The 25,873-nt window shown below is 43.2% G+C and overlaps 1 protein-coding gene across 5 annotated transcripts in view; it reads left to right on the forward strand.

Moving 5' to 3' along the window:
* sema6e (sema domain, transmembrane domain (TM), and cytoplasmic domain, (semaphorin) 6E) overlaps positions 1-25,873 on the forward strand; it is a 145,392-nt gene that overhangs the window by 88,784 nt on the left and 30,735 nt on the right. For all 5 annotated transcript variants that reach the window (XM_010904159.3, XM_010904163.3, XM_010904164.3 and 2 more), the window contains 7 exons: positions 15,709-15,905; positions 18,576-18,690; positions 18,958-19,015; positions 23,192-23,248; positions 23,671-23,772; positions 25,359-25,449; positions 25,702-25,824. In XM_010904159.3, coding sequence (XP_010902461.1) covers positions 15,767-15,905; positions 18,576-18,690; positions 18,958-19,015; positions 23,192-23,248; positions 23,671-23,772; positions 25,359-25,449; positions 25,702-25,824 — 685 coding nt within the window. In that variant the 5' untranslated portion in view covers positions 15,709-15,766. The remainder of the gene's footprint in view (positions 1-15,708; positions 15,906-18,575; positions 18,691-18,957; positions 19,016-23,191; positions 23,249-23,670; positions 23,773-25,358; positions 25,450-25,701; positions 25,825-25,873) is intronic.

The following is a 25,873-nucleotide window of genomic DNA, read 5'->3' on the forward strand; positions in this document are numbered from 1 at the left end:
TCTGAGGGTGTTGTGGGCCCTGATGTTTCCCCACTGTGAAATAACAAGGAGACTTTATGGAAATTTGCACGAAACAATACAGAACGAAGACTACAAAAAGCATGTAAGAATGTGGCAATTACCCATCAACAGTTGATCTGTTGCACTCCACTCCTGTATTACTGTCCTGACGTTAAGGTCATTTCAGCACAACTCAATCGTGAAATTCCCTTGCATGTACACTTTTATACCATGTAGTTTTACTGCAAAGCTTTTCTGTTATTACCGTGCAATTCAGCATTAGTCTTCTCCCTTTTCCCACGTTGTTTTTAGAAGAAAGTGGCCTGACCATATATGCTTCGCACACTGTGAAAATTCGGTTTGAGATTGTCTGATACACAGTTCAGTCCCCTAGTTATGGTCGTGCTTCAAACCAAAGAAATGCATGTTCAGTATTTAAATATGTCCGGCCCATTTAAATTTAATAATGAGGCTATGTTATTGATTGTGGTACATGTTGTATATATTTTATATGAAAAATGTCAGTCACATGTTTTAAAGTTTTCCATTTCTAACATACCCTCTAAAGATGTTTTTTTGGCTTGTGCAGTAAGCTCAGTTTTTCCCACCCAATTTATTGTTACAAAGGTTTGGTTTATTATTATAAATAGAGTTGATAGACTACCATACATATTACTGCTCTTTTGTTATTGGAAATCATTGATGTTCCTTTAAGATGACATGCAACACAACTGGCAAAAATATAGTTGTGTCCCTAATGGCATCTAGATCACTACAGGCCTTGAACAAAGATCCTGCATTACATTGGGAACAACCATTTAGGACTCAGTCTGTGTGTTTTTACTTGGTCTAAACATGGGCATATTCATGTTTTCACAGGATGATGCTTTCTGCATTATGATGTAATTATATGACTAACATTCTACAGCAGTGTAGAATCCTCATTAAAAAAACAACTGAAGGGCAAGACATTCAACAGATGGTTCTAAACATGGATTATTGCTATTATGGGCTGGACTATAGAAAGGCTGAACAAATGTCTTTCCTATCATTTTCACTCAAACATACAGCCAATTATTTTCTGGATTACCTGCAAATACACTAGCTTGCCATTTAAATGAGAACATGTATGAACGTTGCCCATCAGCTCAGCCCTCAACTTTCAGGGGCAGGACCATGCCCGGCCCGCCTGCCCCCGGACCCACATTGATGGGTTACAGTGACACATCCGAAGGCAGCCAGACCAGCCAAGGCTCCTCTGGTAGGTCCTTAGAACAAGCTCTCGCCCGCCTCCTTGAGGAGACCTTACTTGAAGAGGAGTCTCTCCAGAAGCTGAGTACTGAGCTGGCTGAAGATGCTGCACCCCAGAAGGCCAAGATGTCCCTCTGGGCAAGGTTGAAAACCTACTTCAAAAGGAAGGGCCAGAACAAGGTGGATTTGCTCCCATTTGCAGAGTGCCCCATCATGGATCTCACAGTGGCCGACAGAATAAATTGGGTGACCATCAGGGACAGATCAGGACACTTCTGCATTATCATGGTTCACCCCTGTCCAACCCAGGACATGGATATGGAGAGGAAAGACTCCGGTCTGATCTGGGCTCAATCAGGAGCTTTGGATACCTCAAAGCAGTCCCTCGCCAGCATCACTGAGGAGACTCTCCAGGAGATGATTGATGAGTTGTCTGGGGATATTGAGGACCCACAAGCCAAGAAGTACTTCTGGAAACATCTGCAGAGCTCCTTCAAGAGAAAGAAGGGCCGTATTATGGACAAAGATGAAGAAATGACCAGTGGCTGCTGCTTCCCCTACCTTCATTTCCTTAGATTGCTTTGGAAATCAAAATTAGCATTTTAGTTAATTTACAAGTAAAGGAGATGGGGAGGGAGGATGAGAGGAGGGAGGATGAGAGGAGGGAGGAGATGGGGAGGGAGCAGGGGAAAAGGAGAGAAGGACAAAGAGGAGAGGAGGCATACCGTAGGATGGTAGAGACAGAGGATGGGGAGTATACAATGGAGAGTTTCCTAGATGGTCAAGGACTCTGCCATCCTAGCTTTAATGGGAAGCAGGTCATGATACCAGGATAGACTTCTGACTGATCTGAGGGGGAGATGCCCTCTTGTACGGGGACAGCCAAGAAACCCCACATGGCAAAAGGAAGGGTTGCCTAAAGTTAGCGACGGGATATTTCTCTTGCTTCTCCAAAGGATTTTGTGACTTTCAGATGGAAGCCAGAATGAGCAAAGGAGCAGATTAATATGGCCAGCTAAACACCAGGTGGACCTGTATTTTGGTGGCACATGAAGGGAACACGACCAGCATCATTTTTTTATTACAACAAAAAACTCTTAAAGGGTATTTACTGTTGGATTTCTAAAATAATCTCAGCTGTCAAAGGTTTTCTCAAAGTTTATATTAAATTACACAAATGTTATTACATTATGTCACAAGTGTGTGGTGAAGAGGTAGGAACCACGCGCAGGCAGAACGGTAGTCGGTGTAGACCCCTTACTTAAATTAAACACTGAGCACTTAATACAATAAACAAACACACAAAGGGCTGGCTATGCAGAAAACCGTAACTCACCACGGTCAGAACACAAGGAGACATGAACAACAATAATCAACAATGTGGGGAGCAGAGGGGAAACATTTAAACATACAAATGAGATGATGGGGACCTGGTGTGCATGATTAAGACGTGACACAAAACAAGTCCAGGATGCGTTCGTGTGTGATGGGAACAGAAGTGTCAAATATTTTTAAAAAAGTAACAAAGACATACATAAATAAATTATAGCATATTAATACAAATAACATCAGAATTGAATTTTAACACTATCACAAAGCCTAGATGGCTTCTCATTCTGGCCAGGGCCAGAGGGTACTTCAAAATCTATCAGAAGTGCCCCTGAATTTGTGTTGAAATACAGGATATGAGATGATATGAAACAAACAAACAACAAAAAGCAAGCTGTAGTCCACTCACCATTATTATTATCATTTAAAAACAAAGTGCATTCTCCTGTCCTTCTTTATGAAACGGACAATGGCAGGTTCATGTAGTAAATCCAAAATAAGTTATTTTTCAATCAAAGCCAGGGCTAACAGCCATCCTTCATACACTCACTGAAAAAAGCTAGCCAGCTAGCTAGGCACAAGCGTGAGAAAACAAGATAAGACTCTGAATTAATGACATATACTTAGGCCCTCTAGAGGGCCTTGAGGCATCATACAATTGTCCCACATAATACAAGACAATCAATAAAAACAAAATAGCAAATGTATATATAAAAATGTATAGAGATTTGTATCTATCCTTAGGCCCTCTCTGAGGACGTAAAGGGCCCTGACGGTTCCCCACTGCGTATACTTAACCCAAAGGTTCTGTAAACTGCAGAGCAGTGTTCGCCCTAACCCGCCTCAAGGTCAGGAGGATCATATTGGTCGCTTTTTTGACACCTCATTGAGTGGGAAAGTCATCAGAGGGCTCAAGATGTTCTCGTGGAGATACCAGTCCTGTCCTCAATGTCTCATTTGTCTTCCCATGCGTTTTGAGCTCTGGTCACAAGATTCCAGTTTCTACTGAAATACTGGAACATATGGCCTAAAATGAACGTGATAGATTTTGTTCAGCAACTTGTTTTATTCTAGTGAGACTGATGTTGTTTTGGCACTGTAACGTCTCAATGCTGAAGCTGTCGGTGGACTTGTCGGACTGAGACTGAGACTCAGTGGGAGGATTGATTACCTGGCTGATTCCAGATCAGTGCCACATACATTATCTTCCTGATTTAAAGTGACTGATTCCCTCTAAACACAACACAGACTACATACTCCAGTCTGATGTGCCTGTTCACCAACGTCAGCATTTTGACACTACCTAAAACTGACACGATGTAGCCTTTAGCACGCTGAGAACAGCCTTCACATCCTGTATATGAACAGCTCGCGTTCATGGAACTTTTTGAGCTGAGAGAAGAGTGTCACACCAACAGCATGAGATAAATAGAGCAAAAAGCCCCCAGGGCCTTGAAGATGCCTCTCAGTGACGTCATCAGTGTGAGACACTACTAATGATGTCAGGGTCATCCACTAGGCTGTAACCCTGCAAGGCAGGGATGGCCTGATAAACCCACACTCTCTTTGTTCTCTCTCTCTTCTTTCTCTTCCTCAGGCATAAAGTCAGTGTGTGATGGTGCTATTAAGAGAGGCAGCATGGTGGGTCTGAATGGGAAAGTGTTTGATTTGGGGATGTATGTTGGGAATACAGACTGTTTGTTGCCAAGACAATGATAAAGCGTTTAATCTCCTCAGGAACAGTGAAGCACACAGGCATGATGAGACCATTACAGCGAGGAGCATTCTCCAAAGCACTTTGCCTGATTTATATTTCCCTTCATCAGCATCGACTCCTCGGATTGGAAAATCATTCATTTATAAAAGAGGTCGGCCATTTTGTGCGGCGGCTGCTAAAGATGTGCGGAACATACTGCTGTCACTAACCCGGCTGGTGAGCTCACTCCCTTACTTTTTCTTATTATCTTTCTGGGTAATGTGACAAGGATGGATCTGGTGGGTGACGGCAGTGTGATTGCAGATGCTAAACAGGGATAAAAGGCAATAGAAAGAACCTCTCCGCAATTTATCTTCCTTTGATCAATTGTCTAGTTAAGTCCTTGACTAGGTGCTGGTTACATGTTTTCACACAGCTTATCGTGCCCTTGTCTATGAGAAACATTACATATCCTTTAAACATAATGACAGAAATCTGTATATTAAATGGACACGATGCTGCTGAGATTTGTTAATTGGGGGGTTTAACGTATGCTTTTCTACCTTAAAAGTTCACTCTTAAACTCTGGAAGATTCCACATTTACTTTTTTGTCAAAGAGGAAGAAAGGTTCTGCAACATCAATACAAAATGTAAAATTGGAACAGAGATTGAAGTGCAAACAGTGCCCCCTTATAATTGGTGCCTGGGGTGGTTCCATTTGCAAGAAAGAATGGAAAGAGATGGAGATCAAAGAACTTTCTGTTAATGGAGATGTCTCGCCGTATCATTGTACCCCACCTTCAGGATGGAGATGGATACAAAGGTGTCATGAGATCAACATCACAGTTCCCAGTTCAAGCACCCTTCAGGCCCATAAAGAAAGGTTGCTCTCCACATATTTTGATGTGTCATTTAATTGACCTTGTTTCTATAGTTTCTATCTCAATTCTTATCCTTGTGAGGCTATGATATAGAAAAGTACAACGCAAAAGAGCAAAGAACATTCAGTGTTCCATCTCATTAATTCCTCCTTTCATCATGCTGGAAAATTGGTTATTAAACCAACTGCACAGTTCAAGGTTGGCCATAACAGTAAACTTTTTTAGCAATTTGTTATTGCTCTGCAGTGAGTATAATTACTGTTGGCCTTCAGAATTGGCCATGTGCAGATGGACAGTCTTTCCTCACAAGGCTAAGATTTATTTTGTGTGCTCACTTTTTGTATTGGCAGCTGAACTTGGACTTGCCAAGCCAAAGAAACGCCAAAGAGCCAAATTAGAGCAGTGTTATGAGAAGAATCAGCTCCACACACACACACACGCATACACACACACCTCTATCAACTCCCTTGCTGGCTCCTACTATACCCCAAGGTTGAACTCAGGGGGGTCCTAACAGATAGAGGAGTCCCCGGCTAGCCTACCCCACCCCACACACCCACACACACACACACACACACACACCCCCGATGGTAGTAAAGAGCCCATGGAGAATCATATGCGATACACAGTCTGATGGGCACTGACAGCACTGCCTGTTCACCTCATCCTCTTCCTTTCTTCTCTTCTTTACTCTGTCTATCGGTGCAGTGCAGGAGTGTGATGAAAATCATCTTCATCTGGCTGCTCAGCCCTCTCGTCTCCGCCCCAGGGGTTTGGCAGTTCTGGGAAAATAATGACAGGCTCTGCTGGTAGTGGTACTGTAGTCTACAAAGCCTAGTGGAACAGGGCACTATCTCTGTTTCCATTGTTTAGCTGTCAGAGGAGAGAACACAACAGCAGTTGAGTTTATCATGCATTGTTCATAAAGACATGAAGACACTGGCTTTGACGTTGAATGTGTTTTTGTGAATATTTTAGTTCTGTAACAGTGCTGTAATACTGTAGATTTGCATGTTTCATATTGTTTAAACTTCAAATGGGACATCTTTAATTTGTTCCCACCTTGGGGAGGTTAGCTGACTTCACTTCTGGTTGACTAGCTTACAAAATCGGGATATTTTGGGTTGATTTAACACTTTCTGATGGTACGTTTTGAGTAACAGCTTATTTTTTGCCACCCTTCAATATATACCAGTTTTAGGCAGAGCTCTATATATGATTGATCTGTGTGCCATTATTCAGTTCCCCGACACTGAACTCCTTCCTGTTGTTTCTTCAAAGTGATTTTTATTACATTATCTGTAACTTCTGCAGAAAGCTTTTTGGTCTTCATTTTCCTCTCAGATTCACAGCCTGACCTATGACCCTTCAACAGTCGGGGTTTCGTCCCAAAAACAGTGGACGCACCTGTAGGCTACACAGAAGGCCACTCTACCTCGTCCCAGAAAGATTGTTTTACTTTGCCCCCTTAGCTTCTGTCCCTCCCCACCTTACCTGACATCAAAATGCTTAATTTCCTCTGTGCTTTTTGGCACACTCAATTTAAACAAAGCCACAAACTAAACCGGCAGAAATGGATTGATGCCAGCCCAAGTGTTTCTGTCCCTTGCTCTGGTAGCTTACTCTGCTCAACTCTTTCAACAACTGATGAGCTAACCGTACCTTTCTTACTAATGAAAAGTGTCTGCTGTTGTGTTCTGTGGGTTAATAAGGTTGTTAAACTATAGTAAATTAAGGTCTGTTGTTAGAGCTTAAATAGTAGGGAATATGCTGCGAGCTTACAATATTATTATGACTTCACACTTTTCGAAAAACATTTCCGGATACACTTAACTTGTAACTACTGAACCATCTGAGTTTTATGTAATAACTTTGAAAATAAAAAAGTTACATTTAACATGGCACTTTACTTGCAGTACTGCAATTGATGAAGAGCTCCACTGCCCTTCATAATGTAACTAATCCAGAATCTTTCCAAATCCTTTCTCCCCATTGTTGGGTACCCAAACACTTTCCTGCCCACCTTTAAAACACCCCAGAGGGAAATGTTCTTAAAATCGTGTGAGTCACTGTGCACAGGAAAGCTCCTGCTGTGTGCTGTTGGGTCTGGAGGCAGCCGGTTTGAAGAACTGAAATAGGTTGGTAAAAATAGAAACACACACCTCATACACACTGAGACCTCAAAAAAACTCTGCCTGGGTTTGCAGCAGTAGACTTTGGGTATCTAATTATGACGCCCTTGAGGGAATGACAGTGCTTGAGTTTCTGTCAATACAGATTCAGGTAGTGTTTCTCAATAGCACTTTGAATTATTGATGATGAGGATTTTGAGGAAGGACGTAGTTAATATTCAGTTTTATGCATGAGGTGGTGACGATGGGCGGACAGTCGAGGAGGGATCTTGAAAGACATCTGCATATTCCTGAAAGTATGTTTGATGAGGTGACCCGGGGTTACATTCATCCGAAGAGGAGAAGATTGTTCGAAAGAGATACCAATTGAGAGACAGAGAGAGGGATTTGCTAGTGAATTACAGGGCTTGTCTGAAGATGAAAATAAATAATTAAGGCGAGGCAGACAAATGAAGAGGATACCATTAGTGTGTGTCTGATCCCTCTCTCGCTGATAGCCTTTAGTTTTTTTTTCTTCTCAAGTAGACAGAAAGACGATGGATGTCGCTCTCAGCGGCTTAAGCGATCAATCGTAGGACCATCTCAATGTCTCTGTCTCGCATAGATCTCTCTGAAGTCTGGCCAACTTGCCCACTGTGGCGGGAAGCCTTATAGGTTTAGGTCCAGACTGGAGGTAGAGGTCTTTCTGAGATTGAAAGCAGTATTTGCAATTAGGTCCACAGTTAAAATGGGAACATACTTATTTCTTAACGAATTCTGGCTGTAGTGCAGTATGTTTCACTGTTTAACATCTGTCAGTACTTACCATATCTTATAATTATTGCTTGAAAACTCTGGCTTGCGATGCTTGTGAAAGGATTACATGCTACCATAGATAACATTAGCTGCTTGGTAGCAACCGAAGTCTTCATCTAAGACGAGCTCAACACATTCTGTGCTCACTTTGAGGCAGGCAGTATTGAGCCAGCTGGGAATGTTCCGAACGATTGGGTGCTTGTGCTCTCGCTTTCCATGGCTGATGTGAAGGACACTCTCAAAGGAGTGAATTTTTACAAAACCACTGGCCCAGGTGACACCACACGCATCCTCATGGTGTGCCGATGAGTGGGCGGTCAGACAGGCATCTCCACCTGTCCCTGCCCTTGGCTGTAGTCCCCAAGGAGATCACCATCGTCCATGCCCCCCAAAATTACCCCTAATTACTTTCGCCCCGTTGCGGTCATCATTAAGTGCTTCAAGACACTTGTCGTGGCCCACATCAAAGGCAGATGTCTAAGGTCACTGGATCTGCTCCTATTTGCTACCGCCTCAGCAGATGAACATAGGATGTCGTTTTCCTCTGTTAACACAGCCAGTACACACCTGGAGAAGAGGAACACCTTTGTCAGAAGGCTGTTTATTGGCTGTAGTTCAGCATTCAACAACACTGTATACTTGAAACGAGTCACCATGCTCAAAGTACTGGGTCTGAACTCTGGATACCACACTTTGCATCTGAATTCTGGACGTTCTGATGGGCAGACCTCAGGCAGTGAGAACTGGCAATAACACCTCATCATCACTGACTCTAATCACCAGGCTCAGGCACCAAAGCCCTGATCACGTTTGACGGTTTTTATGTGGTCTCAGGCCTTAGAGCCAACAATGATGAGTCAGTTTACAGAGGGAAGTTAGTATACTGGCATTGTGGTGCCAGTAAAACACCCCCCCCCCCATGTCAGTAAAAGAAAGGAGAACATTGACGTCTTTAAAAGCAGAGAAAGGGAACATGCCCTGATCTACATATAAAGAGAAACAGTAGCCGTTCTTCTACAGACTTACCCAGGGACATGTCATGGGCTATCAACACCACCTATGTTATCAAGATGGAGCATCATCATCTCTCTTCCTTGAGGCAACTAAATAAGTTGTTAAACAGACATTCTTATTCAGAAGATGTACAGTAGTGAGTGCATACATTTTCACACATCACTGTCATGCAGGCCCCCAACCACCCTGTCACTAGCAGCACCGTGCTCTGCCAACTGAGCTGCACAGAACCACGGTACCCATTGACTGGCTCTATCACAGCCTGGTATGAGAACCGCTCAGACATGAAGGCCCTAAAGCGGGTAATTAAGTTGGCCCAGTACATCACTAGGGCCAACTCCGACCTATCCAGGACGAGCATCCGGCCCTCAGCAGCATCAACGCCACTCGCTGTTCATCCACTTACTGCCGGAGAGACAGGATCTCTATCGGAGCATGAGGTCTCATACCAACAGGCTCAGACACAGCATCTATTAACAAGACATTAGGCTGGTCAGCACTTGACCTAGACTGACCTCACAAACAAACACATTCTTACAACATGCACATTTCATGACTACTGCTACCAGACTCCATTTTGATGTCAATGAACGCCGGAGTCTCTCTTTTTCTACTACACTGCAATTTAAACCTCACAACTGAATACTGAAAATACTTAACTCACCACTATACGGTCCCTTGCAGAAGGATTCAGATGTCTGACCAATTCTCTCATTTTACTGAATGACAAAGAACACATTGAAATTCCATTCTGTTTGATAATACATTGTCTACCCTGTTCATGTGACAAGCCAAACGTTTAACTTTCTCCTGAATCAGGTAAGTATGCAAAATGTTTCTTATTTACAGCAACAACCTGGAAGCAATTAGAGTAAACAGTCACAGAAAATGTAAAAAAATAAATAAAATAAGTATACTCAGGGATTATAACCAGTGTCCATTTTGTTTACTAGCCCAACACTCTTGACCACTAGTACAACCTCCACCCCTCTTTCGACATTGACATTGTTCAGCATTTCTTGTTCCGACAGAGCAACTTTAGTTGGCTCTCACCATGAAGTTAATTAAGTTCAACATCATTCCTAAGAGCTGGAAGCTTGATAGGTTGCCTGTGGCTGACAAAAGCTCAATCTTTGGAGACTCTTCTATGTAGAAGTGGTAGAGCACAGTGACATAGGCTGACAAAAGATGGCTCATCTCATAGGACCACCCATCACTTTGTCTTAACCCTGTTGGCACAGAGGGCATCACTGCATCCCTTTGGGGTGAATTGAGTGGCATTGATGGCAGGGAGGGTCCTGACCTCCACTGACAGACATATCTCATCACTGAAGCCATTTTGCCCCCCGTCTCCTCCCCCCTCCATCAAACTGGCAGTGACACTGCTCAGATAAAAAATATAAGGAGAGATTCCAAGACACTGACTCACTAACAGTTTGACATGCTAATTCTAGAAATAAGGGACTATAGGGACCATTGATTTTATTTATTTCTGTGCCAAAAGGTGAGACAGTTGTCTCCCTTTCAACCAAGCATTATTGTAGAGCTTTCTGGAATGCTGCCACAGAGGTCCCCTTGAACCCCTTTGTTATTTGTACCTGCACAACCTCTGATATTCCCTATCAACTTCCCCCGACATGCTGTTTTTTAACAGCAGATTTACGTTTCCGGCCCTTTAGATCAAATGTTGACTCAATTCACAGAACTAGGTGGGTCATAGGCTGTCTGCGCTGCCGCTCTCACTCTGATCTTTAGCCTTATTGCACCAACCAAAAGTAGAATTCAAAATTAACTGAAGTGTTTTAAGCTACTGTGAAAGTCAGGGCCTGAAGCTTTGCTGGATGTGGTTGAAATGTTACACAAGCTTGCAAAGACTCTTTTAATTGGAGCTGGGTTTAAATTAATTTAGGGGCAAATATTGGCACCACCAGCATGTAGTAGAAGTTGTCCTGAGATCACCCATAGAAACCTCTCTGTCCTGCAGCGGCTGTTTCCCAGTTACTACCCAATGCTTTTTGATCCCAATTCCAATTTGCCTTGGCGACATCGGCGTGGTTAGCCATTGGAAATCCTTTTAGTGAAGTTGTAACAGGGGCCGTGAAGGGATTTGTAATGGCCGTCAGTTTAGTAAAACGGGCTTGTTTCCCAAGCAGCATCTAACACATTCTAGTCAGTGAATTCAGAGGGGTAGGAAGGATCATAAGACTACAGGACCCAAACATTCAGCTGCAGACAGCTGACTGCAACTTACTGAGGGGAGCGGACAATTGTGTGGTTGACTAGAAAACGGTCTCTGTGCACAGTGGTTGACCATCAGCCATGTGATGGTGCATCATGGGACAGCGCTCAGATACTGACTCTCAGAAGGACCCTCGAAAAAGTAGGGTAAGGACGATGTTGTCGAGGCTTAACAATGGAATCTCTTGTAACGCCAGGTTGATCACAAGATGCATGTCTCTGGTTTATTTTCTTCCAGTGAAGCTGTTCATGCACAACAAATAATCTAGGGCTAGGGGTTATCGGTCCAACTTGTTTGTCAGGAAGAAAAGCTGACAGAGAAAGTTTTAAGTGACTTCGGTCTTTCAGAACTATTCATTGGTTGCTTCCCCAGCTACGATTTGTGATTTCTTTCTGTTATCATTTAATGAATCAGTCAATTGATTACCTAGAATATGAGAAATTATAACCGGGTCTGTCTTTTTTTTTCCCACACAGAATAGCTATTGATCATTGAATTCCATGCACTTGAATTACTTTCTGGTTCTTTATGAACCAGAACAATGGCCATTTCACAGTAATAATCGTGGGGTCGCTTAAAGTAAAGTGCTCCACTGTTCTGTTCTTCCCAGATGAGCTAGACACGCATCCACAAAGGCCTACACACTTAGACCTCGCTCATGTTGCCACAGATCATCTGGCCCCTGTTCCTGCTCATTGCCATGGTGATGTGTGAGTCCCCCGATTCCCCAGCAGAGCCCAGGTGTGTAATGGTCTGTGGAGAGCACGGGGTAAAGGGCCTAATCATGTCTGAAATGACAGAGGAGGCTGCGGACATGCACCCTCATTATCTAGGCCCATGTATACGGGAGGTGGGCTCATCCATGCACACAGATGGAAGGTGAGAGGTGTTTGCTAGCTATTTCCCTAATATCCAGACCAGTAAGCGGATTAGCCTCCAGCCCAATGAAACAGCAGCACTGTTCAGTTTGTGGGGTCAATGCATATTACAGGGTATATGTCTGCTTGGATAATGTGCCTCTATTTAGTTTGTATGGCAGGTGTTGGCAGAAAATAGACGCCCTGGAGCAAACAGGTGCAAAAGCAGTTGATTGAGGATAGAACTGGCATTACAGATTTAATGGGTATCTTTTTATGGAACAGTGGTCCCTGGCCAAACCGGGGCTGCGTCATAAAGATGGACTCGTCAAGCTTTATGTATGAATGAAAATGGATGCTTTTTGAAGATGATTTCACAGCCCCATTCACCTCTCATAAAGGCTCCTGTTTCCTTATCATTAAGTTTTTTTTTGCACAGTGCCGTGAAAAGCCCTGAAAAATGGCCGAACTGAGGACATCTCATCAAATCACAGAACTTGCACTGTGGTCTAATCCAAATGAAGGCCCGTTAATCAATGGACGGCCTCCGCGGCCCACAATCCCCCTGCCCTAACTGAGGCCCAACTGCCAGCAACTCCCAGATGGCTTAACAAGTCCAGTTCATTAAAAACAGAATGATCCCACGCCTCCCATCCAAAAAAGAACACAGAGAGAGTGTGGGCCGAGATAAGCAGTGGATTATTTCCCATCGACAGCTGTCAGATCATCGGCCTGTTTATCCATTTGCTCTGTAGAATGTGATTGATTAAAGGAAGAAGACAGAGAGCCACACATTTCTGATGGGTTCTGATGGTTTGCTCACGTGTTGCTATGGAATGGTCCAGTGTCTTTAGGCGGGGCCGTAACAGCTGGACCCTAGAATTGGATCTTCAATCATGCCTGTGTGCAATTAAAAACAATTCCGTTGAGAAGAACCCAAATAATTTCCGGGTTGTGATAATAGACAGCACAGCCATTACGTACTCATGTACATAATGGTGTGCTAAAAAAAAAAAAATGTGTGCTAAAAAATAAGGTCCGTAGTAATTAAATTAAGCAAAGACACCTGCCTATGCAGTGAGAAAATGTTGCTTGTAACAAGACAGATTTATTTAAGTTAAGATTTGCTGTTTAGTCTGAATTAGACCATGTACCTTGTTTTCAGAACATCCCGCTGCACTGGCAAATAGTTTTGGTAAATTCAAGCTTTTTTTTTTTATACTTTATTTTTGGACAAAGTATCTTTTGGAGTGTTGGGCAGTTGGAGAGGCAGCCCTAAAGATGTTTGTGAAACCACATCTAAAAGACTGTTCACTTAATGGGTCTCTCAGAGAGTGAGCCTCTGTGCTTCTGTACCTTCTGCAACTTCCATAGCAACGCTGCTATTTCTCTGCAGACCATCTATGTATACTGCATTTTAAAGTGGCAGTCGAAGGCTCACCCATCATGAAAGAATGTATGCGCATCGCATAGAGAAGGTTTCAAGTCATGATGTGATTTGATAGGGTTCTTTGTACTATGTCACTCTCATCAAGCTCCAGTGTAGATGAGGCATCCTGACCAAATCCCCACCACCAGGACCACGTCTCCACACAAACCCCAGGACAACAGTGTAAGCAGCAGATCAAAGGGAGTTATGCTGTTTTACATAGCATTATTGTAGCTAGGACTGAATTGGATTATGGTGGGCGGTTTGTCCCAGACTTTTCCATTTCCACAAACTCCACATCCATTCCCAGCTGTAAGGCTCTTCAACATGTGTTCAACTTCACAAACAAATACAGCAACTTTTTTGAATTGCTGCCTGATGAACTCCAAGAAGCTCATCCACTTTGTGGCTTTGTGTAGAAATCCATAAACGGCCCAGAGGCTTAAGGGTCTGTAGGCCCAGTGAATCTTGATGTCTGTCTTGCATAAGCAGCTGGAGGCAGTGTACTTGTCTTTTGAATTATCTCCACATTTTCCTGGCTTCTGGCCATTGGATAACTACCTTGTGTTTGTTGATATTGGATTGGTCTCCATAACCTCTTTTTTTTGTATTCTACATGTTTTTGATTGTTGGTTTAGTCCATCCATGTTAATGTCAGCAGTGAGACAACTATAACAATAATGTCATATTTTCCTGTGTCTATTTAAAAAATAAATAATCTGGTTCTCTCAGTAATTTGCATGAGCACCATGAATGTTATAGTTAGGCTATACTGTGTATGTTACAGGCATTGCTCGACCATCACAGTATACACCCAGGACAATGAGCTTGAACAGTAGGTTCAGGCTAGAAAGTTGCGTGTTTAGGACCTGCTATTTGATCTGCTCTGACAGGAAGCCGCCTCATCCTATCCTGTTTGCTCAAGCTCCCTGCAGCTTCCTTTAAGATGTTGAAAATCTTGCTTCAATCTAACAGCAGGCCTATCCATCAGGCGGCGTTTCCTCTTGGCCCAGGCAGAACTCACCGGAGGCTGCAACTCACGAGGTAAACAAGGGCAGACACTGTCTCCCCACGATTCATGACGTTGTGATCACTGCCTGACCTCATCGCTGTAAGTGTAGCCATCTCTTTGGAATCTGAATGAGGTGGACCGTTATCAATATTGATGGCGCTTCATATCTCTGTTGACTTTGTTTTCGCCTCCCCGTTTCAAAGATTTGTGGGATGTCATTGCCAAGCTGGTGCAGTTCTCCAACCTGGGCTGTGCTGGGTAGGAAGCCTTAGAGGACACGCTGCCCTTATTCATTTGGTGCCACAATGCAGGTCACAGCATTCATTTTATATAATCAAATCCCTGCACCATACGCATCCATCTGTCTGTTTCGCACCTCAGGAAATCAAGCGGGAAATTAGCATTTTGAGACAATTCCAGCCTGACGCATAGCTTACATAACTGTTTAATATTGCATAGAGAGAACTTTGTTCAAACTTTTATCCTCTGACCTTCTGACAGGAGGTGCTAATTTTGCTCATCTATTCAAACAAAATTCTATTTTGTTTTTCCACGTTATGTGAAAGTTGGTATCAAACGTCTCCCCTTGGGCCCGGTGTCATGGTGCAGACAGAGGGAGTTGCATTCCCTGGTGGTGGCGCTGGTTAATTGTGTGAAGTCACCTGTGAAAGACTGAAAGCTCGGATTAAATGGGCCAGGTGTCCCGGTAGTCAGGACCCTGGTGGCCTCAGCTCACTCTCACTTGCCCTCTTCTCTCTGTCTATCTATTTTTCTATATTTTCACTCAATATGCCTATTTTCCCTCTGTGTTTTGCACAAATGTCCATCACCACAAATCAGCTCAAAGTCAATCACGTTGCTGCACTGGCACTGAGCATTGCATGCTAATGGCAATGTAAATTGCCCCTTGGGGATAAGTTACCTTGACCTTGACCTTGACAGCTTAACGTTCCAACTCAAGTTCCAATGGCCACTGTAGATCAGAGGTCCTGCCAGCGTTATGAAACCGATAATATATTAAAACCAGTTTTAGAGACGAGGTATTAAGCTGTGTCTGAATCTCTCTCCTAAGGGGCGGTGCCTGCTGTTGGCCATGCTGTTCTGGTGAGGTGTGGTGAACCACTGCCAACATGAGGCTGGTGACCGGGATGCCAAGGCCCCTCCCCCTCCTGATGCTGGGCCTGGCTTTAGCGCTTTTACCTAGCCTAGCCGTAGGAGCCACACCCTTCCCCCAGGACCTGGAGCCAATCAGCATTGTGGGGAGAGAACGTGAGTGCAAGCCCGTCATAATGCAATGGTAACCATTTAGCTCTGCGGGGGATGAAGGGGCAGCGCATTGTATTAGTTACGTAAACTGCTATTATAAACTACTATTGTGTTTTTCCTCTGACAAATCAGCAATAAGGCGGTCGTTTGAAAAGCATTATTAACACTATTTACTGAAAAGGCACTAAACAGTTATTTTCATCTTCATGCCATCATGGTGTCTGATTGTGCCACAAAGGCAATCATTGGTGCCTTACCAAAGGGAGGTGTGGTGAGGACATCCCATTGATGTAAAATCTGACTGAAACAGCCCAATGACTGAAATGGGGGCTGTAATTGATACATCTGGAGAAGTGTAACATGGCCGTTAGCAGAAATAGCCACAGTAACAGTTCTACAGGTGGAACTCATGTCAGGTATAATGAGGATCATTTGTCCCTAGGTCTGGTCTGTAGGTGACAGCGTGGCAGAACCGCTCACGGCGCCCAGCGATGTTCTGAATCAGATTAATTTCCCTCACCAAGGATTACTAGAGGCCTCTGTGGCAACACGTACCTCAAAACTTTAAAAGAAAGGAAGTTGGGGTGAAAAGTTGCATGCTGCCACCGAGAAGTGGGTCTATATTCTTCTTCCTTTCTGGCCCACAGCGTTGCGCTGTTCATCGCCACTCGCCTGAGATAACACTTTAAGTACCTCAGTGGGACCTGCTTTGTTGCAATGTTTAAAAATGTTTTATAAAATTTTTATAAACATTTTAGTAATTAGAAGATGCCCTTACCCAGAGTGACTTACAGGATTCATTGGGGTTAACTGTCTCAGTGAAGGACAGAGATACAGATCCTGCGCCCAACTGGCTCAGTGATTCAATCTAGCAACCTTTTGGTTAATAGTCAGATGCTGCGCTGTGGAAAACACTGTGGTCAAGAGACCATCCTCCACAGATACTTAGCAACTTGTTTTGGTTGCATCTTTTTTCTCTTGTGATAAACGTATGGTATGGAGAGGCTTCCTGCTTCCCTCTCTTAGGTTACACAATGAAGAGTATTATCTCTACCAGCGCAACACAGTCATGGGATCACCTACCATAACAACCACCTGACACAATCTGGGCGTCTGTAGCCAATTTGGGGCAAAGGACAAATAGGAAAAACAGGTTTTTCACAACTGTTAACACACGTACCAAGAATATGTGCTACATTTTCTCAAAACTGTGAACACACTTGTCAAAACTCACATCTTATTGAAATATAAAAATTCTGACTTCTCACCCAAAATGACACATTTGGCTCAAATGCATCTGACTTTTCAGTTAAAAGGCTTTCAAAGTGGAACTAGACAATAATGTTGTGAAAGTATTCCATTTATTAAAAACTGCCGCTTTCAAGCACAACAGACGGCTGGTGGCTAAAACAATCCCCCAGTCCCATAAGAGGAAAACACTGTTAGTAATCAAGTCTATCATCACACAGGTGGGATTGAATTTGGTCATGTCATTATGTGTCGACTTATTCATCATTATTCTTGTAAAGTGTTCAGCTGAATATTGCAAACCAGGTGACATAAACCATTATGGTAAATGTAATCAAAATGTAACATTTGCGATCATTTTGCTGAAGTGGGGTGATCTAACAAGACAGACATCACTAAGACGTGTGTAAATATGGAGCCGTTTGAGACAGAAACACTTGGTTTTGAAAGGGGAGAGCAGGGGAGCGCGCTGGTCATTGCCATTCTCTGCTCAGAGTACAGAGCTCACACAGAACTCACACAGAGCTTCAGACAGAGTTTCATACAGAGCTCACACAGAGCTTCAGACATAGCCGGCTCTGTCCAGGTCATCAGTGGCGGTTGTCTTGATACATAGACAATCGCCATGACCAAATGGTTGGAGCAACACACTCATGAGTAACTATTTTTTTGGAACACATAGATGTGTTTGGTTTTGCTTTAAGATGCTCACAAGCCATTCTACCGACCACAAGCTAGGCTAAGGAGTCTGTGGTAAATCCTCCTCATTAGGTGAATTTACAAATTCATTCCTGGTCAGCACAATAGTCAGAGAGGTTTACAGCTCTGGTTTAGCTGTAATCTCAGCCCAGGTTCGAGAACATGGTCAAGTACAGTGTTACGAATTTCAGTACGGAGCAATGTTCTTCTTCTTCTACCTTGTCCACCTCTCATTCTTATTCTTCCTTATCCTCCGCCTCTCTCTCTGATTTTGTCATCCATTGTTACAAAAAACTTTTAAGCTTTCATGTGGCCCTTTTTATTAAAGCCATCATCCTGATTACTTGTTGAGTGATTATACTTGTTAGTGTTTATACCTCCAAGTCTGGGATATTTAATGGCAATATGTTCTACATGACAATATTTTGACAATTACGCTTTACAAAGGGTGGTGTGTAGAGTTTCAAAAAAGATAATATATTTGTGTAAAAACAGGGGACTAGTGCTTATGGGTTAATGTAAATGGTCTTACCTCTGGAACATAGCAAAATTGTTTTGTTTACATTGTTTAAAGACCTAGTATTAGTGTGTTAACTATTCATTATTAACAATATATCGTTCTTATTGAATACACCCTATCTTCAGATTCACACCCCTCATTTCTTTTAGTGCCTGGTTTGTAGTTGGGAAGATGAGCTCAGCTTGCTACTCCTTTTCTCCATGTAGACTCCTACCTGTACCCCAGTTTCCAGGGCCTCATGTCGGACAACAATACTGTACGACTGGGCCTAGACTTCCAGAGGATGCTCCGGATCAATCACATGCTTTACATCGCAGCCAGGTCAGTCAAGAAGCCTCTGAGCACCGTTCAACTGCCTTGGACACTGCATTGACACCCTTTATTGTTGACTCTTCCTTCAATCTCTTTTTTGTCTTTGTATCAATAATATCGATTGTAGAGCTCCCCTATACTAAAAATATTGTACTGCGTTAAAAAGATCTAACCAACCTTGGATATTAGGAGCGGTGCAGTGTTGTTGAGTTTCAGGAAGAAATTAGGTGTCTAGTCTTTACCTTAAAATAATTTCTGACCTTTGATCTCTAACAGGGATCATGTGTTTGCTGTCAGCCTCAGTGCCTCTTCTGAGCAGATCGTCTCACAACAGGTAAGACAACTTCACCTCATGTTGTCACACAAATTTACATGAATTTCTGTAAGATCCTTGAAGTCATGAGTCAGTGTGTCATTGCAGCTGCCTGGACTTAAGGGTAGTTGCTCGTGGTTTTATAGCATACATTTTCTACTGGTTTAAGAAACTTTTATGAAGAAGCATTATTCTGAAAAGTTTATGTCTGTGGTTCTGAGTCAGCCAATCTCTTCAATCATGCAGATACTAAGCCATTTTACCTAAGACAGATATCCAATAAAAATGATGTTGTGCAATCCTGGTTTTAAAGTGCTGCACTCTCTTCCATCAGAATCCAATTTGTCAAACATGATTGCACTTAAATAAAAAGCACTTTAAGGCCTGGGTTTGTGTTTGCTTGTCCCTATCGTATTTAGATTCATTTACAGCATGAGTAATTCCCATAAGGGACCCTCTCAACACCAATGAGATCCAGTGTTATTGATTTGGGTTTGATTGCAGTGGAAATACCTGAAGTAGGGCAGAATATTGTCGAAGCATTCTATTTTATCTAAAAACTCTTGAAAGTTGTATAGGACTGAAATAGTATATAATGTGCACTGCATGGCGTGTTGGTCATCAACTGTGTAATTTGTTTGTAATTTTACACATTTTTGTTTTTTTCAACATGAAATCAAAATGCTGTATTCAACAGTTTTGCCTCGGATCAACATAGAAACATTTCAAAGTGAAAAATAAAATGTTATTTTAAAGTTGTTTTTAAATCAATTACTTATATAAACAGAAAATAATTGATAACATAAGTATTCACTATATTGCTAATGACACATCTGAATGAGCTGTAGTGCAACCAATTGTCAAAAGTCACATCATTATTTGAATGGAGTCTTTCTGTGTGCAATTTAGGTGTTTCACGTGATTTCAGGTTAAATACATCTGTCTCTGGGTGTTTCCACAGTTGTTGTGTAAAATTCCTTACTTACAAATGAAATATGCAATAAGGTTCTCAAAAAGCACTAATCACTGGTAGGGTATAAGACAGTTTCCAAGGCATTGAATATCTTCTGGAGCACAATTAAATCCATATTAAGAAATGGAGAGAATATGGCACGATTGTGAATCTGTTTAGAACTTTCTCAAAAGCAGAGTATCTGGGTGTAAAGCATACTTCTGGGGCCATTGAGAGTTAGTTGTTCGCGGCTGAGCGAGGATACATTCTTCATACTGAAACCATAGGCTGGGTTCTTCACAAAAGTGTGCTTCACATTTAATCTCAACATGTGAAAGACTGTGGGACCAAGTGGAGGAACATTATAGGGTCTTGTAAGATCAAAACAGAGCTTTTTGGCCTCAGTTCTACCCTGAAGCTTGCTGGTGGCAGCATCACGCTGTGGGGATGCTTCTCTGTGTGAGGGCCTAAAAAGCTTGTGAAAATAGAGGGCAAAATGGATGCAACAAAGAACAGAAAATTCCTAGAATCTCAGTCTGATGCAGATTCCAGCAAGATAGTAAGCCCAAACTTACAGCCAAAGGCAAACTGGAGTGGCTGAAAAACAAAATGGACAAAGCCCAAACCTCATTTCAAAGAAAGAGTTGAAAATTGTTATTCATCATAGGTCCCCATCAAACTTGACAGACCTTGAGTAATTTTCCAAAAAAAATTATCATATATTTTTGTGTCCAGATTTGCAAAGCTGGTAGAGACTTTATTCAAATTGATTAATGGCTGCAGTTTCTGATATATGTTGACGGAAGGGGTGAATATATGTATATTTTTTTACTTTGAAATGATCGTCTTTTTGTGTTGATCAGTGGCAAACCCAGTAGGTGTCAGAAGGTGGGACATATTGGGCTGCAAGTAAACTTTCTGTTCTCAAAGTTGATGTGTTAGAAGCTGGAAAAATGTATCTGAGTGACTTTGACCAGGGCCAAATTATGATGGCTAGACTAGCATCTCTAAAACTGCTGCCCTTGTGGGGTGTTCCTGGTCTGGAGTGGTCAGTACCTATCATAAGTGATCCAAGGAAGGAAATGTGGGGAACCAGCGACAAGGTCACGGGCTGCCAATATTAATTTATCCACGTGGGGAGCGAAAGCTGGCCTGTGTGGTACGATCCAACAGGCGAGCTACTGTGGCTCAAATGTCTGAAAAAGTGAATGCTGGTACTGATAGAAAAAGGTGTCGGAACACACAGTGCATCGCAGTTTGTTGCGTATGGGTCTGCGTAGCCGCCGACCCCTGTCCACTGCCAAAAGCACCTACAATGGGCACGTGAGCATCAGAACTGGACCACGGAGCAATGGAAGAAGGTGGCCCGGTCTGATGAATAATTTTTCTTTACATCACGTGGATGGCCGGATGCGTGTGCGTTGCTTACCTGGAGAACACATGACACCAGGGTGCACTATGGGAAGAAGGCAAGCCAGCGGAGGCAGTGTGATGCTTTGGGCAATGTTCTGCTGGGAAACGTTGTTCCTGCCATTCATGTGGATGTTACTTTGACACGTCTCACCTGCCTAAGCATTGTTGCAGACCATATGCACCCTTTCATAGCAACGGCATTCCCTGATGGCAGTTGCCTCTTTCAGCAGGATAATGCGCCCTGCCACAAAGCACAAATGGTTCAGGAATGGTTTGAGGAACACAACAACGAGTCCAAGATGCTGACTTGGCCTTCAAATTCCCCAGTTCTCAATCCAATCGAGCATCTGTGGAATGTGCTGGACAAACAAGTCCGATCCATGGAGCCCCCACCTCACAACTTACAGGACTTAAAGGATCTGCTGCTAACGTCTTGGTCCCAGATACCACAACACACCTTTAGAGGTCTAGTGGAGTCCATGTCTCGACGGGTCAGAGCTGTTTTGGCGTCAAAATGGGGACCCACACTGATCGGTGTATATTTATATATATATACATTCTTTTGTATATAGAGCTCTGGAAAAAATTAAGAAACCACTGCAACTTTTTCAAAAAAGTCAAAAGGAAGGTTTTGAGTGAGGCACAGAAGGGTTCAAATGAAGAGACCACTGCAAATTGAACGCTTCTGTTCCTCACTCAAAACTTTCCTTTTCAATTTTTTTGGAAAGGAAAGTAAAAGGGGCAATGGTCTCTTAATTTCTTCCGGAGCTGTATTTCTATGTGTAGTTTTTGTTACTGCCATTTACCTAGTATGTTGAGATGTTCGTATTTAAACCAACAGCCTGGGAGAAATTAGGGTTAATTGTCTTGCTTTCGTTTACTGGCCAAAACATATTGACCACTGGGTTAACCTACTACCCCAAAATATATATTTCTCAGTGAGATCATATAATCAAAAGCCTATTACTGCTTCATCATGGATCTATTATTTCCCTTTGGCCCAGTTTCAAGCATAATCCCCGACCTACTCCCAGGCCCATCCTGATTACCCCTCAGAGATAAATGAAAAGCTTGGACGGGTATGAGCAATAATTAGCTAACTCCACCTCACTTCTGCTAGAGGGCTTGGGGGATCTATTAGCATATTGCTGACAACTATTCTATCTATTCTATCATATCAAATCTTCAATAACGAAGTGAGAAGAGCCCAGGAGGTGAGTCTTGAGAGCAAAATAGGATATATTTCACATTAGTCTCTAGAGAAAGCTGTTCACATCTTATTTCCCAGCATGCCTCGTGGTGTTGATTAGTTAGGAGCTCCCGCTGGGAGAACAATGGGGTCAGCAAATCACCACTCTGTGAGTCGGTTGTGGAACAGTGCGTCTGCACTGGTGGGCAGTGCATTAAACCTTCTACCAGGCAACCTGGTTAACAAGTTGAGGAATCTAGTTCTATTAGTTCCCCAAGAGGAGACCCCTGGAAGTCTGACGCTGGGAGATTAGAACGTCAAGCAGGACCAACCGGACTATGTATAGTTAACATTAAGCCCATCTACTTCCCATAGAAATGCATTGCAGGTCAATTTTCTTGTGATTGTATGTCACCATTGAGATGCAAGGTATTGTTAAGAACTGTTGTCTTTAGTTAGTGTGCTGACAGTCGTGCACAGCGCCTCAGGTCTTTCAGATGTTTGTCCATTTCTTTGTTTGTTTCTCAGATGCTTTATTGAACGCAATGAGATATTCATCACAGCTGTCTCCTAATAGCGCTTGAATGGCTGGATGAGAAAAGTATCTGGGCTTGACAGCTGGTTGTCTGTCTGTGTGTTTCAGAAACTGACTTGGAAGACAAAGGATGTGGAGAAATGCACAGTGAGGGGGAAGAACAGTGTGAGTATGCTCTCCCTGTCTGTCTCTCTTGTTATTGATGTGGGTATTACTAACAATAGCACAGATTGCTTATGAAAAGCAGCGCCACAGGTTATAGCCCGCACCCAGTCTATGACACAGGCAGCCTCAGCCTCCCAGTGCTCCAGTGAAACCACAGGGTTCAGCACAGGGATTATGGGAGTGAAGTGAATACAAAAAGTAGTATGACTGAGAAAGTGTGTGTGTGCATGCGTGCATGTAGGGGTGCATGTGTTAGTGTTTGTTTGTGTGTGTGTGTACGTGTGCGCAGCGCATGTGAGTACATCAACAACATGCTGTTCAGTACATAAGCTCTGCAATGACACTACAGTCAGGGTAATGTCATTAGCAGCCAGTACAGTCATACTGTTGTCCTCTGAAACCCAGTAATTTCTCTTTGACAGGATGAGTGTTACAACTACATCAAAGTGCTGGTGCCGCGCAACGACGAGACACTATTCGCGTGCGGTACAAACGCCTTCAACCCTACATGCCGCAACTACAAGGTAGGACATTACGCTTCAGTCACACTTTTGACCACGGCCCCGTATCCAGCACTGGGCTGAAAACCAAATGACGGTTGGTGTAAATGTACTTAGATGTCAGAGTGTCTTCTTATGCATCGAGAGATAGTTTAAAAGGTAGGACCACTGACGTCAGAGCAGATGCTTGCAAATGTTGGCGTAGGTGTCCTAACATGCAAAACAGAAGTCATCTCAAGCGGGCTTTCGGGTGCTGGGTATTGTTGGAGCAAGATGTAGACTCAACAGAGGTTGGCAGACCCCTGTTGATTTAAACCAGATCTGGGATTGTAATGGTCAAAACACAATAGTCTTTCCGCAGGAATAAATCTGAGGAATAAAGTCCAACTGCAGGAGATTCAAGAGAATGTCATTCTCTAAGGGAGAGACCGGAGGAAAGAGAGCAAGGGAGAGAATGCTCTAAACATGGCAGGAAACCAGATTCAGATTCCCCTGGGGAAACACTACTTGAGTTCCATGAAGGATCTCACGCCATTTAGTCTCCATGGTTATCTGACTGTTCAAATGATTAACAACCTAATGTGTGCCAGAGAGAGGTATTGGCTAAGTGGAAACATACAATATGAGTATAGCGATACGGTAATCACGGCAACGGTGTGTCGATAGACTCACGCTAGTCCATCAGAACAAAAGGAATGCGGTTGAGCTGAGAAGATGACATCACTGTTCTGGGCCATGATTCACGGTGTGGTTTTAGAAAGAGGAGACGTAACGTCTACTGTCTGTAAATCTAACTTCCAACCTGGTTAAATCTACACAGACCACGGCAGAGCTTTTACCTTTTTCCGGGATAGATTCCCTATGGAAGAGGACTGATTTACACTATATCCTGAACAAATTCTCTCCCTGTTGCTGTCCTTCCCTCTGGCTGAGAAAAACCTGGGAGCTATGACTACCCAGAGAACTGGGAAGACCATGCAGAGGTGTAAATCATATCATGAAACCTCTATGCGCCATTCCTAGGAAAGCGGACAGTAGGGGCATGATGATGGGGTGAAGGGGGCTGATGTGTTGGGGTGTGGGTGGTGAAGGATCTATTTTGCACAGAGTGCATTTTCCGTGGAAAACGATCGCAACAAAACACGCTCACCATTGGGCCAGCTGGATCCAAGACAGAGGTTGTGTGAGCAAGCTGTGGTACTGCAGCTAGACCAGGAGAGGAAAGCCTAGAAACTCTAAATCACACAGTAGCAGTGGAGTCACAGTACCGTGCAAGAGCAGCAGCCATAGTAAAAATGGTGGATGTTTCACATACAGTGTGCCCCCACAGAGAAGAAAATGACACAGCTTTAGTTGCACACACATATTAATGTAGGTGTGTGTGTTAAGGCTGCTCAGTGCCAGGGCAGCTTTAGCGGTTAAAGTTGTCTTCTTTGTAACTTGTTAGCTAGCCGTGAAGCTAATCTGATATAATGGAGAACAGACTGAATAGATTAGTTGCATGATAATGTAAATGTAACAATTGCAAATAGATTTACAATACTTTTTGTCCAGTTTGAATCGCATTTGTTACACTCATTTACATTGTTCCACCCTTCCCTCTCTACCAGATGTCCACACTGGAGCAAGATGGTGAGGAGGTTGTGGGTCAGGCTCGCTGTCCCTTTGAGTCTCGCCAGTCTAACGTCGGCCTCTTCGCCGGTGAGTAACTGTGGACAGGAAGACACGTGAGCTGGGGCCAGTAACAGGATCACTAAACCTGCCCTCAATCTTGCCAATTTTCCAATGACATTTACACAAAGTTCACACTGTTATTGAGAGCAGCACAGTCCCTACATCTGTTCAGTCTCCTTAAAGGTTGAGAAAAGTCATGTGCAGTCATGGGTTAAAAATAGACATGGGGAATTAATTTCATTTGTTGTGCATTTAAAAAAAGAATTGTGTTCCTCTCAGGTGGTGATTTCTACTCGGCAACCATGACAGACTTCCTAGCGAGTGATGCTGTGATTTACCGTAGTCTTGGGGAGAGCAGCCCAGTGCTTCGTACCGTGAAGTACGACTCCAAATGGCTACGAGGTAAATCGACTTGGGGAATTTGTTTACCCAATTAAAAGACCTGGGAAAG

The sequence above is a fragment of the Esox lucius genome, chromosome 20 (assembly GCF_011004845.1).
Source record: "Esox lucius isolate fEsoLuc1 chromosome 20, fEsoLuc1.pri, whole genome shotgun sequence".
NCBI lineage: Eukaryota > Metazoa > Chordata > Actinopteri > Esociformes > Esocidae > Esox > Esox lucius.